Here is a 14,939-nt window from a genome sequence, read left to right on the forward strand (position 1 = left end):
GAGAAGCCAATTTCATGCTATCCGGCTGAAATTTGGCACATGGTGTTAGTATATGGTCTTTAACAAACATACAAAAATTGGTCCATATCGGTCCATAATTATATAGAGCCCCCATATAAACCGATCCCCCCATTTGTCTTGCGGAGCCTCTAAGAGAAGCAAAATTCATCCGATCCGGTTGAAATTTGGTACATGTTGTAAGTACATTCTCCCTAACAACTATGCAAAAATTGGTCCACATCGGTCCTTAATTATATAGAGCCCCCATATAAACCGGTCCCCCCCATTTGGCTTGCGGAACCTCTAAGAGAAGCAAATTTCATCTGATCCGGCTGAAATTTGGTACATAGTGTTAGTATATGGTCTCTAACAACCATGCAAAAATTGGTTCACATCGGTACATAATTATATATAGCCCTCATATAAACCGATCCCCAAATTTGACCTCCGAAGCCTTATGGATGAGCAAAATTCATCCGATGCGGTTGAAATTTGGTAGGTGGTGTTCGTATATGGTCTCTGACAATCATGCAGCAATTGGTCCATATCGGTCTATAATTATATGTAGCCCCCATATAAACCGATCCCCATATTTGATCTCCGGAGCCCCTTGGAAGAGTAAAATTCACCCGATCCGGTTGAAATTTGGTACGTGGTGTTAGTATATGGTCTCTAATAACCATGCAAAAATTTGTCCATACCGGTCTTAATTATATATAACCCCCATTTAAACCGATCCCTAGATTTGACCTCCGGAGCTCTTGAAGGAGCAAAATTCATCAGACCCGGCTGAAATTTGGTACGTGGTGAAATTTGGTACATTGCGCTATTATATGGCCGCTAACACCCATGTCAAAATTGGTCCATATCGGTCTATAGTTATATATAGCCGATCCGCAAAAATAAACTACCACAATTTTATTCCTATAGAAAATTTTGTTAAAATTTTACTACTATAGATAATTTGGTCAAAGTTTTATTACTTTAGAAAATTTTGTCAAAATTGTCTTACTATAGAAAATTTTGTCAAAATTTTATTTCTATAGAAAATTTTGTCAAACAGAACTATTTACGTATTTAATCGGCCTTTTGTTGTTTAATATATACCCCGTATGGACTAACTTACAATTGAGAACACGGTGTTAGGAAGTTTTACGATACCTTGCCATCGGCAAGAGTTACTGCAACTCAGTAATTCGATTGTGAATGACAGTCTTTAGTAAAAGTTTCTATGGAATCCATGGTGTAGGGTACATAAGATTCGGCCTGGCCGAACTAACGGCCGTATATACTTGTTCTTCCTGTTATTGGCACTTTGTTGATACGGGTTTTCAATTAGGATAATTGCCAAAAGATCATACGTTGCCGTTATGTTACGGCTACGTTACATTTTTAGATGCATAACCAGGCCTTAAGAATTGCCGGACGTAAGCCACAACTCGATAAATATGTTAACGACCCCATTAACGATTATATATCTTCGAGCATAACATATGTATAGTCTGGCTAATATCTGGGATATGTTTGACAAGAACACTGTCGTTCGGATAAACTTATAGACTGGACAGCGCATTACCCAGTTAGGTTAGGTTAGGTTAGGTTAGGTGCACTTACGTTGCTTGGTAATCTAGAGTATGGGAGAGTACACCCCCACTTTCAAGTCTCTCATCTGTGTGCTCCCACCCCCAATGTCAACCCATTGCAGTGACAATTATAAGATATTCTCTGCAGTTATAAGATATTACTGCAAATCTCACATCACTTGAGACAACATTGCTATTGACCGTAACCTCCATTTAGAGATTAAGGAGATAGTTGTTATGATTAGAAAGATTGACATTGTTAAACGCAAAGTCCTCCGATTCAATTTGCAAAATAAAATACAAGTCGGTAATGCGACATCGTTTCAGTCATTAGTGAACCTCTTTGGAAGCAATCCAGGACTAGTTACACATATTACATGTGGAATTTACCCTGATATACGTGGTGTAATGTCTCCTCATTCTGAAGTCCCATTCGTTTGGCTCCAAATCGCACAACACCTGGGACAGTAAGAAATATACCATGACCAACTTTCTTCTAGATATTCAGGAGATAATTGTCGCGGTAGAATTTGGACCTAAACATTTGGCTTTATTTAATAAATAAAGGAAAAAACTCAAAAAAAGAGTGAAAAAGTATGAATGTCTAAAAGTTTGGATGCTGTGCCCAATGGCAGTAAATATTATTTCAGTAAACCCAATTAAACGCATAACCCGCAATGCTGCTCTGATTCAGTGATGAGAAAACCTGGCTGAAAGCAATCCAGAACCAGTTAAGTACTTAGTCAAGTCTGTTCGTTATACGGAGGTTACTTGGATTCCGCAATGCTTCCTCCTTCTGCAGTACCATTTTTGGGCCATGACCGAACCCCATTTAGAGATCCAGGGCAAGACTGTCACGGTTATGGATATTATTAAACGCATAGTCCCTCTCGATTCAGTTTGCCAACCAGAATACAAGCCCGTGATGCAGCAGTACCTCAAAGAGGAGTAAACAATACTCCTCAGCGATCTGAATAATATTATGACAGTTTTCTTAGGTATAGTAGCAGTCCGATCATTAGGTGGGCACCTTCTCCCAAAGACGATAAACTTCCTTTCTATAACCGAGCCCGAACGGTTTTTCAGATTTCGTTATATCCACTTGAAAGATTGGATACATCTGAGAATTTTCACCAGCATAATTAAGATGAGATAAACAACCGCTGAAAGATTTTTTTGTGTTCGTCGAAAGTGGGATTGAAGCCAAAAATGGAATTTAGATTTAGCCATGAATTCAGACCATCTCCCTATAACGGTGATGATTAGATCAACAGCATCATCTCTTTTTAGGTGCGATCACCTCAGATTTAGACATCAAGAAATCTAAGGTGATGATTATGGACTTTGTGGTTAGAGACTTATTGATCTATAGTAATCTGCGACTGTCTGGGCACAAAAGTGGCAACAACTATTTACACATCCTAGCCTAAGGAGGAGCTCAATATCGACATCCGTGATTAAAGCATTCCCAGTACAAATCCAAGAACTGGGAACTATCAACGGTGACGAAAAAGACTATCTAGAGACAATAGATCGGTGCAGTTCCAACTTGGTATGTCTAGCTAGTTAGGTTACATCTCACTTCCCAACAGCGGTGCCAACTCTGACGATTTTTCGTCATGTTGACGATTTTTGATGGCAAATTGGGTCTGTGACGATTTGACGACGATTTTAGGCTATGTAGTTATGAGTTGACGAATTTTATCATGTTTCCCTCGAGTGTTTACTTTTACGTTTTTATGACGTTTTGGCGATTTTTCAAAGTAACGTAGTGTTTGTATGTTGACGGATTTTTTAAAGCAGGCAATATAATTAAAAGTAAAATCAGAGAGAATAAAAATACAAGAGGACGAAAGGTTCTCTTCTGCGAAGAAAACAAATGTCAACCGTATAGACGTCGCACAATGCCTGCAGCTTTGGTATTACCGACGTTGCGTTCGAAGCGCTGTTTTGATAAATTCTTCATAAAGGCATCGGCAGTTATAATTTCAAATTGTCTGCCAAAAAATTTTAATGGAATGAAAAAAAAGAATGAAATAAAAAAGAACATTTGTTACTACAAAGTAGGTTCTAAATCCTATTTTCCTTACGTTCCGTAAAGCCGGCAGAGAACTGAACTGGACGACGCAAACTGTATGCTATTTGAGAGAAGCGCCGACAAAAACTGCATGATATTAGAGAAATTTTCCTCATGACTGCCACCTACTGACGCAGTTTCGCTTCACAGTTTCGTTCTCTTGTGTTTTCATTCTCCTTGGTAAAATTTAGAGTTTATGAAGCCCATTTTCATGAAGCTCAATTATTGCTTCTTTACTTAACTAACTTTTAAACCTTACGATGGACGTATCTGTCATATATTCCATATATGCCAGTTAAGAACTTAAATGCTGACAATTTTTCAGTTAAAGTTAACCGGAGAAAATATATTTGCAATTTACTTTCTGTTAACTGGCAGTTAAAGCCACGTGAAAATGGCCTTAACGGCCAGAATAAAACATTTAATTTGCTCCTAAATCTTTGTCTTCGGCTGTTTTATGTGTGACGATTTTTTGAGGAATATTATGTGACGACTTGAAGATTTTGACGAAAAATATTTTCGAAATTGACAATCTTCAGCCCAAAATAGTTGGTACCACTGCTTCCCAAGCCGATGGTACCCAATATCGCATAAATATTAAATATTACGTTTCATAATTTTCGAAAACCATTTATACAAGTTTGAGATTCATGCGTACAAAAAAATTCTGTTCACATTTTATATATTTCAGACTCTTTACGAATTTATTCCCCAAAGTGTCCCCAAGGATCTTCTTATATCCGGTGATAATTCTATACAATCCTGGGCGAAGGTGATACGTGACACTTATCTGCAACATGATTACGTTAAGCAGCGAGCCCCTCGGCAAACGGCCATAGAAGATATTTGCCTCTATGCCCATCTAACCTGGCCTATGTTGTTCTCCCGATTCTACGAAGCTGTACGAACAGATGGTCCCAAACTTTTAACTGATCAACTTATCATTGCGGTCAATTCGCAGGCTGTATATTTTGTAGATGAAACCGAGCAAATATTGGCAGAACTACCATATGTGGAAATAGCCAAAGTCATAAGGCAATCAGAGGCAGCGAATCCAATTGACACCTTATGCATAGAGACAGTACAAAAGGAGAATTTTACATTCAAATGTTATGAAGCAAAAGATGTAGAGCATCTAATAACATTTATGGTCGATGATTTGAAGAAAAGATCACACTATTGTATTGCTTTGGATGATGTTAATCCTGTTGATGAATTACCCGCGAGTAAGCTGCGAGGTCTCAAACTGAAACGGGGAGATCTAATAGAGCTGTGTGATGGTATTATGGGCTCCCAAATCATGGAAAACAATGAAACCTTCTTCAAGGGTATGTGTAACAACATCATTGGAGAGTTTTCTCCCAAAGCTGTCACCGTATTGGCATGCCTGTCCAAGCCTTCTGAAAAAGTTTTGATGATCTATAAAGACATGGTTAATAGTGTACCCAAAAAACCAGATCGTTCGAAATACAATACCATACAACGTAAGAAAATGCATAATTTAAGTAAATTCGCTCAGGATCACTTCCGTACTAATTTAAGGTAACTATCCAATAAAAATGTTGCAATATTTTTATTTATTATGGATTTTTAATTTTTGGAATAGCGCCCGCCGAGGATCTTCTTCAGGTACATTGCATAGTGTTCGATCAGAATCTGATGAGTTATGGCGTCACTCACGAAATCTATTGAAGGCTCCTTTACTCAAACAACTTCAGCAGGACTACGAATTATTTGAGTTGGCTGTTACAATGTTCCAAAATATTTTGAAAGTAAGTACTTTGCCTAAGCAATATTAAGAAGACTGTTTCCATAAAAATTGTGGGTCACAAAAAATTAACACTTTTAGCGATCGGCTCAGAATCACCTCCAGAGTTGATCTAACCGATAGAGACCGTTAGTATGTCTATGTAGTTGTTATTCTCACATAAAGGTTCTGCAAAATTTAAATTATCCTACAAATCTCGTTCACGTCGTCGCGACGACGATTAATTTTTGTACAAAATACAATGCTCGATAACGATTGTCCTATATCACTAGAAAACATTCAGCTAATGTGCACAATATAAATTTTAATAATATCGGTTTAAAATGTTTAAAAATAATAATCGATAACAGAAGATATGGAGATTACGTAATCCTCTTCCATGCAAAAATTTGTTCATATTAACCGATCCCCAGATTTGACTTCCGAATCCTCTCGTAGGAGCAATTTTCATCCAATCCGGTTGAAATTTGGTATGTGATGTTAGTATATATTTTGCAACAACCAAACAAACAAAAATCCATGTAGGTCCATAATTATATATAGCCCCATAAAAACTTGTCCCTTGATTTGATATCCGGAGCCTTTAGGAGAAGCAACTTCCATCCGATCCGGTCGAAATTAGGTGCGTGATGTTAGTATATGCCTTCTAACAACCATGCAACAAATGTTTTATATATATTACATGGTGTTAGTCTATGCCCTCTGAATGTCAGATCAAGCACCTCCCTTTGCATCCGAGTTTCGAAAGTGTATCCTTCCTAGAGATCTATAAATCGAAAATCGATTATTCGAATATTGGCATGAAAATCTAAAAAAATCGAAATCGATTATCAACCTAAAAATAATCGCAAAATCGATTTTAGATTTTAAACTAATTTTTAAATTTGACGATCAAAAATCGATTTTAGATTTTCAACTATTTTTTAATTTTGACTTTCACAAATCGATTTTAATGTTTTATTCATTGGTATCAATTGAATTGAAATGTACCTAGATGTAAGGAATTAAATTACCAATAAGAATAAAAATTCTGATTTGATTAAATAAAATATCAAATTGGTGGAAATGAATCCTTTGTGATTTCAATTTCCTTGAATTTATACGGGTAATTATTTTGGGAAATAAAGATAAATGATTTGTACATATTAAACATTTTATATTGAACATTGTAAAAATATAATAAACAAATTTGAATTCGGCCAGGCCGAAACTTATTATATACCCTCCACCATGGATTGCGTAGAAACTTCTTCTAAACACTGCCATCCACAATCGAATTACTTGAGTTGCGGTAACACTTGCCGATGGCAAGGTATCTTAAAGGGTGATACGGTCAAAATTTGGTCAATATAAACTTGACGTATTTCTTTCAATTTTGCATTTAAAAACCTGAACACCCCTCATTTTGAAGGTGTGTGTGTGTGTAGAATATTGCTCCTATTTTGATTTTGGAATTCACTCTTCAGTTGTCAAAATACCGTCCAAGCAAGAAGAGCAGCGTATCAAAATTTTGCTCGCGCATCGCGAAAATCCGAGCTACTCGCACGCAAAGCTGGCAAAATCGCTAAAAGTTGCCAAATCAACCGTTACAAATGTAATTAAAGTGTTTGGGGAACGTTTGTCGACAGCCAGGAAGTCTGGATCGGGGGGAAATCGAAAACCGGAAGCCGCTGAGACGACAAAGAGAGTTGCCGGTAGTTTCAAGCGAAACCCTAACCTCTCTCTCCGAGATGCCGCAAATAAGCTCGGTGTATCGTCTACAACCGTGCATCGAGCCAAAAAACGAGCCGGACTATCGACTTACAAGAAGATAGTGACTCCAAATCGCGATGATAAACAAAATACGACGGCCAAAGCGCGATCCCGGAGGCTGTACACGACGATGCTGACGAAGTTTGACTGCGTGGTAATGGACGACGAAACCTACGTCAAAGCCGACTACAAGCAGCTTCCGGGACAGGAATTTGATACGGCAAAAGGAAGGGGAAAGGTAGCAGATATTTTCAAGCACATAAAACTGTCAAAGTTCGCAAAGAAATATCTGGTTCGGCAAGCCATCTGTACCTGTGGCTTGAAAAGCAGCATTTTCATAGCTTCCGGGACTGTCAACCAAGAAATTTACGTGAAAGAGTGTTTGAATAAACGTCTGCTGCCTTTTCTGAAGAAACATGGTTGTTCCGTACTGTTTTGGCCGGATTTGGCATCTTGCCATTACGGTAAAAAGGCCATGGAGTGGTACGCCGCCAACAACGTGCAGGTGGTTCCCAAGGTCAAGAACCCTCCCAACACGCCAGAGCTCCGCCCAATTGAGAAATACTGGGCTATTGTCAAGCGGAACCTAAAGAAGACCAAAAAAAAAACTGCTAAGGACGAGCAGCAGTTCAGGGCAAACTGGCTTTCTGCGGCGAAGAGGGTGGACAAGGTGGCTGTACAAAATCTGATGGCAGCTGTCAAGCGTGAGGCCCGGCAATTCGGATTTGGAAAAGCGAAAGCCTAACTGAATATTTTTCCTGAATTTTATACTGATTGAACTTGAAAAGGAAATTTAATTTGATTTTTTAAATAAACGATTTCACCGATTTACACGCGTTTTCCCTTGACCAAATTTTGACCGTATCACCCTTTAAAACCTCCTAACACCGTCTCCTAGTTGTAAGTAAGTCCATACGTGGTATATATAAAATTAAAAAAGACCGATTAAATACTTATATACAGTTTGACAAAATTTTCTATAGAAATTAAATTTTAACAAAATTTTCTATAGAAATTAAATTTTGACAAACTTTTCTATAGAAATAAAATTTTGACAAAATTTTCTATAGAAATAAAATATTGACAAAATGTTCTATAGAAATAAAATTTTGGTAGGTTATTTTTGGCTCGAGTGGCAACCATGATTATGAACCGATAGGGACCAATTTTGGTATAGATGTTAGCGGCCATATACTAACACCACGTTCCAAATTTGAACCGGATCGCATGTTAGAGACCATTTACTAACACCACGTTCCAAATTTGAACCGGATCGGATGAAATTTGTTTCTCTTTGAGGCTCCGCAAGCCAAATCTGGGGATCGGTTTATATGGGGGCTATATATAATTATGGACCGATATGGACCAATTCTGGCACGGTTTTTAGAGACCATATACTAACACCATGCTCCAAATGTCAACCGGATCGAATCAAATTTGCTTCTATTAGAGGCTCCTCAAGCCAAATCTGGGGATCGGTTTATATGGGGGCTATATATAATTATGGACCGATATGGACCAGTTTTTGCATGGTTGTTAGAGACCATATACCAACATCATGCACCAAATTTCAGCCGGATCGGATGAAATTTGTTTCTCTTTGAGGCTCTGCAAGCCAAATCTGGGGATCGGTTTATATGGGGGCTATATATAATTATGGACCGATGTAGACCAATTGTTGCACGGTTGTTAGAGACCATATACCAAAACCATGTACCAATTTCAGCCGGATCGGATGAAATTTGCTTCTCCTTGAGGCTCCGCAAGCCAAATCTGGGGATCGGTTTATATGGGGCTATATATAATTATGGACCGATGTAGACCAATTTTTGCACCATGTACCAAATATCAGCCGCATCGGATGAAATATGCTTCTCTTAGAGGCTCCGAAATATGGGGGCTACACGTAAAAGTGGTCCGATATGGCCCATTTGCTATACCATCCGACCGACATCAATAACAACTAAGTGTGCCAAGTTTAAGTCAATAGCTTGTTTCGTTCGGAAGTTAGCGTGATTTCAACAGACGGACAGACGGACATGCTTAGATCGACTCAGAATTTCACCACGGCCCAGAATAGCAATATTTCGATGCGTTACAAACGGAATGACAAAGTTAATATACCCCCCATCCTATGGTATAAAAATTAAGATGTTTGGCCAGAACACTAATTTTTGTCATTTCTTACTATTGTTGATAACACTCGAAAAAAGACAAATAAATTTCATAAAATTGACTAACATATTTTGTATAATTTTGTATAATGAAATTCGATTATGAAAAATCGAATATTCGAATTTTTATTGTTAAAAATAATCGAAAATCGATTTTTGATTAAAAGCCAATAATCGAAAAGTCGAAAAATCAATTATTGGTTTCTACTATAGATCCCTAATCATTCCTCTGTTATGGGCATCTATTTGGTTCTCAAGGAAGTATTTCAAAAGACTCTTCCCTCTGGAATTCGTGTCCATACTAGCCCATAATTCGTGATGAGCGTTCGCGTCGTAGCCAATTACAAACTCCCTATTTACCCCTGCATTACCTCACCAGTTCTCTCACAATACGAGGTGGTGGCATTATATCATCGTTGTGAGAAAAGTAGGCTGATGACACAACTAATTGTCCTTGACTTAATACTAATTATCAGCCCCGTCTGATCTCTATCACAAAAATGATTCAAAAAGAAACACTTTAGATCCTTTTGTACCAAGACACATGTTCTTATTTTATTCATGTTTGTATGATATTTCACATAGTTCCTATGATCTAGTCTCATCACCGTTCCCTTGCTTGTCCACGGTTTTTGCACCAGACCGATGTCTATTTCGTTCCTATGTAAATGGAGTATAAGATTAGTAGAAGCCAGCTCACAATAACGCAGTTTAACTTGTAGCACATTTAGCATCATTTACTTACTGGGCCCGTTTTCCACCTTTCCTCCACCCCCTTTATAGGTCTTACAATAGCACTGCTAAGGCCTACACTAAATCGGTGACTGTTCGCTTCTAGCCTTTCCAAGGTCTCCGTGTTCATCTCCATCACAATACTTCTTCCCGCGTCGGTAGGGGTATCCATGTTCAATATAGTCCCGTCGTCTGTTGGATAGTTTCTCTTGTTTTGGTCCTTTAGCATGCCCGGTAGGCGATCCTGCTGTAAGATGGGCCCCACTGGGTTGCTTTTTCACTTCCTCTTCGGGAATGACCTTTAGCTTGGCACCTTCCCATAATTACCCCCCTTCTGCCAAGCAAGGGTTTCTGCCGTGTTGCAGGGTAGGATTTTATGTCCATGCTTTGACTGTATGTTGCCAAAAAATAGTCCTCCTCTTGCCGTATCCTTCCAGATATCTCAAATAGCAATCTGCTCTTTTATATTCTACATCGGTAAATTGTGAATAGGTAAATCTTTTGTTTCTGGTACCATTGCTCCTTATCGTCATACTGGCACGATAAGGAGTTTAAAAAGTGGAGGAGATAAAATGGTAACAGAACAGAAATGATTCGAAAAGTAAAGGCCTGAATTGACAGTGGATTTCCCCAGCATGCTCACGAGCTGAATATATCGCGAGAATGGATCTCACACGTATTGAGAACTCTTACACGTTCCAAAAAGTGCAACAGCTCGCCGATGCACAAAAAGTTAGATTGGAAAGAGCCATGGAGTTGCTCCGCTTGCACTATAGCCCGATTCCATGTTAAGTCCATTGACAAGGGACCTTCTTATAGCTGAGTTCGAACGACGTTTCACATTACGATGAAATCACTTGGAGAAATTTTTTGTTTATTTTAATGGGCTATTTAGGTTTATGTATATAAAAGAAAATAAAACAAGTCTATTTCTAAACCGCCATTGGAAAACTTTTTGGTGTTTGGTCGAAACTGGGATTAAACCCACGAGTCTATTTATGCAAGGCGAGCATGCACCACGGTGGCTCCTGTATTTGGTGTTCTCCGTTGAGAAGGCATTCCAAATTGAGCAGTTTGTGAAGAAACAAAATGGTTTACTTGGCAAGCAGGTCACCTGAAAATGTACACCTTCGATTGGCCACCAGAATTCAAGTGCCACCTATGGTAATGGTGTAGAACGCCGAAACGGCTAGTGGCCGCTCTCCACTCGTACTAAATGCCGACTATTATCGGGAAAATATCCTAAAGGCAGTATTGAAACCATGGGCCAACGAACGTACTGCCGAATACCAGGACATTCCTACAGCAATCGTCAAGTGTCAACAAAGAATGGCTCCAAAATGAGATTCCTCGCCTCACAATGGTCATCAAAATTTCTGGATCTCAATCTGTTGGATTTTGCGCCTAGAGAATTTTGAACAGTACGATTGGCACTAAAATATACCAAAGTGTTAATCAAGTTAAGACGGTTCTTCAACGGGAATGGATCAAAAAAGCGCAGAACCACTTTCGTGCAGTGTATGATGGTTTTTTCGGTTAGGTTAAGTTTATTGGCATTCCGTTATTTTAGGCTAACTTATTCAATTAAGTTCACAGATGTTGAACTCCTCTGCTATAACATTACGGTGAAACCGCTTAGAGAATTTAACATGGGTTTCTCACTGGACGGATATCCACCTTTTCAACAGTCGATGCACTGAATTTGCATCATTTCTTAAGGTGTAATCCGAATTCAATATTATAGATGTGAATTAAACATTTTTTGGATATTCTGCCAAATAAATAATTTTTATAATTCATATTGTTTGAAACGTTTGCCCCATAATTTCGCAATTTTTCTAGAATTTGAAACAAAACAAGTAAGGAAAGTCTAAAGTCGGGCGGTGCCGACTATATTATACCCTCCACCACTTTGTAGATCTAAATTTTTGATACCAAATGTGTTGGGGGCTATTTATAAAGGTTTGTCCCAAATACATACATTTAAATATCACTCGATTTGGACAGAATTTGATAGACTTTTACAAAATCTATAGACTCAAAATTTAAGTTGGCTAATGCACTAGGGTGGAACACAATTTTAGTAAAAAATAGGGGAAACATTTAAATCTGAAGCAATTTTAAGGGAACTTCGGAAAAGTTTATTTATGATTTATCGCTCGATATATATGTATTAGAAGTTTAGGAAAATTAGAGTCATTTTTAAAACTTTTCGACTATTTAACAAGAAAAATGTTGGTATTTTGACCATTTTTGTCGAATTCAGAAAAACATTTATATGGGAGCTATATCTAAATCTGAACCGATTTCAATCAAATTTGGCACACATGACTATATTGCTAATTGTACTCCTAGTGCAAAATTTCAACCAAATTGGGCTAAAACTCTGGCTTCTGGGGCTATATAAGTCCATGTCGGGCGAAAAATATATATGGAAGCTATATCTAAATCTGAATCGATTTCAACCAAATTTGGCACGCATAGCTTCAATGATAAATCTACTCCCTGTGCAAAATTTCAACTAAATCGGAGCAAAAAATTAGCCTCTGTGGACATATGAGTGTAAATCGGGCGAAACCTATATATGGGAGCTATATCTAAATCTGAACCGATTTCAACCAAATTTGACACGCATAGCTGCAATGCTAATTCTACTCTCTGTGCAAAATTTCAACCAAATTGGGATAAAACTCTGGCTTCTGGGACCGTATTAGTCCATATCGGGCGAAAGATATATATGGGAGATATATCTAAATCTGAACCGATTTCAATAAAATTTGGCACACTTGACTATACTACCAATTGTACTCCTTGTGCAAAATTTCAACCAAATTGGGCCAAAACTCTAACTTCTGGGTCCATATAAGTGCATATCGGGCGAAAAATATATATGGGAGCTATATCTAAATCTGAATCGATTTCAACCAAATTTGGCACGCATAGCTACAATGCCAAATCTATTTTCTGTGCAAAATGTCAACCAAATTGGGCCAAAACTCTGGCTTCTGGGTCCATATAAGTGCATATCGGGCGAAAAATATATATGGGAGCTATATCTAAATTTGAATCGATTTCAACCAAATTTGGCACGCATAGCTACAATGCTAATTCTACTCCCTGTGGAAAATTTGAACTAAATCGGAGTTAAAAATTGGCCTCTGTGGTCATATGAGTGTAAATCGGGCGAAAGCTATATATGGGAAATATATCTAAATCTGAACCGATTTCAACCAAATTTGGCACGCATAGCTACAATGCTAATTCTACTCCCTGTGCAAAATTTCAACTAAATCGGAGTTAAAAATTGGCCTCTGTGGTCATATGAGTGTAAATCGGGCGAAAGCTATATATGGGAGCGATATCTAAATCTGAACCGATTTCAACCAAATTTGGCACGCATAGCTACAATGCTAATTGTACTCCCTGTGCAAAATTTCAACTAAATCGGAGTTAAAAATTGGCCTCTGTGGTCATTTGAGTGTAAATCTGGCGAAAGCTATATATGGGAGCTATATCTAAATCTGAACCAATTTCAACCAAATTTGACACGCATAGCTATAATGCTAATTCTACTCCCTGTGCAAAATTTCAACTAAATCGGAGCAAAAAATTGGCCTCTGCGGGCAAATGAGTGTAAATCGGGCGAAAGCTATATATGGGAGCTATATCTAAATCTGAACCGATTTGGCTGATATTTTGCAAGTTTTTTTGAGACTTATAAAATATTCGGATGTACGGAATTTGAGGAAAATCGGTTGATATACACGCCAATTATGACCAGATCGATGAAAAGTATATATGACAGCTATATCTAAATCTGAACCGATTTTTTCCAAAATCAATAGGGATCGTCTTTGAGCCGAAACAGGACCCTATACCAAATTTGAGGACAATCGGACTAAAACTGCGAGCTGTACTTTGCACACAAAAATACACCAACAGACAGACAGACGGACATCGCTAAATCGACTCAGAATTTAATTCTAAGACGATCGGTAAACTAAACGATGGGTCTCAGACTTTTCCTTCTTGGCGTTACATACAAATGCACAAACTTATTATACCCTGTACCACAGTAGTGGTGAAGGGTATAAAAAGCAAAATTACCCATTGCTCTTAAGTGCTCTTAAAGTGGTGCCTCTAAAACAACATGCAAATACTTTGCTGGGCATTTATATAAAAATGAAATATGTATTGCGCTTTACTTTATAGCATTACATATCAACCACCCTATATATCCAACCTATCCTAATGATAACTGAATTAGACTCATTGCTTTGAGAGTATTCCTACCCTATTTCTCATGAACTATTCGTGGGAATAAGGACATCGGGGCTGTCATGTGGATTTTTTAAATTTACACTTTAGCATTTTCATGTACAGCCAATATAAACACCTTAATAGAATATTCGGAAATAAATATTTAATAATCATTTAAACATCTTCTCCATATTCTATTTTTTCGCATAGTATATGGGAGATATACCGAGCGGTAAACAATCACTCAACACCGACTTCATATTCAAACCGGCCCTTCAACATGCTCTCTTGAGAGATGAACTGTACTGTCAGTTGATGAAACAGTTGACAGATAATCCAGGAAACTATAGTGAAGAAAGAGGATGGGATTTAATGTATCTGGCTACCGGCGTTACCTATCCATCGACCATGGTAATGAAAGAATTAGTGGAGTTCTTGAGGACAAGAAGCCATGTTCTGACAGGGGAATCTCTAAAACGTATCAAACGTACTCTAAGCAATGGTCAACGGAGACATCCACCCTATGTCATAGAAGTTGAGGGAATACAACATCGTTTTATGCATATTTATCATAAGGTAAGATATGAGATTAA

At 38.0% G+C, this 14,939-nt stretch overlaps 1 protein-coding gene across 1 annotated transcript in view; it reads left to right on the top strand.

Annotated features, from left to right (window-relative positions):
* Nucleotides 1–14,939, top strand: part of Myo28B1 (Myosin 28B1) — a 136,618-nt gene that overhangs the window by 120,576 nt on the left and 1,103 nt on the right. The window contains exons 10-12 of the mRNA XM_075296158.1: nt 4,352–5,202; nt 5,267–5,432; nt 14,557–14,922. Of these exons, the coding sequence (XP_075152273.1) occupies nt 4,352–5,202; nt 5,267–5,432; nt 14,557–14,922 (1,383 nt within the window). The remainder of the gene's footprint in view (nt 1–4,351; nt 5,203–5,266; nt 5,433–14,556; nt 14,923–14,939) is intronic.

The sequence above is a fragment of the Haematobia irritans genome, chromosome 2 (assembly GCF_050003625.1).
Source record: "Haematobia irritans isolate KBUSLIRL chromosome 2, ASM5000362v1, whole genome shotgun sequence".
Taxonomy (NCBI): domain Eukaryota; kingdom Metazoa; phylum Arthropoda; class Insecta; order Diptera; family Muscidae; genus Haematobia; species Haematobia irritans.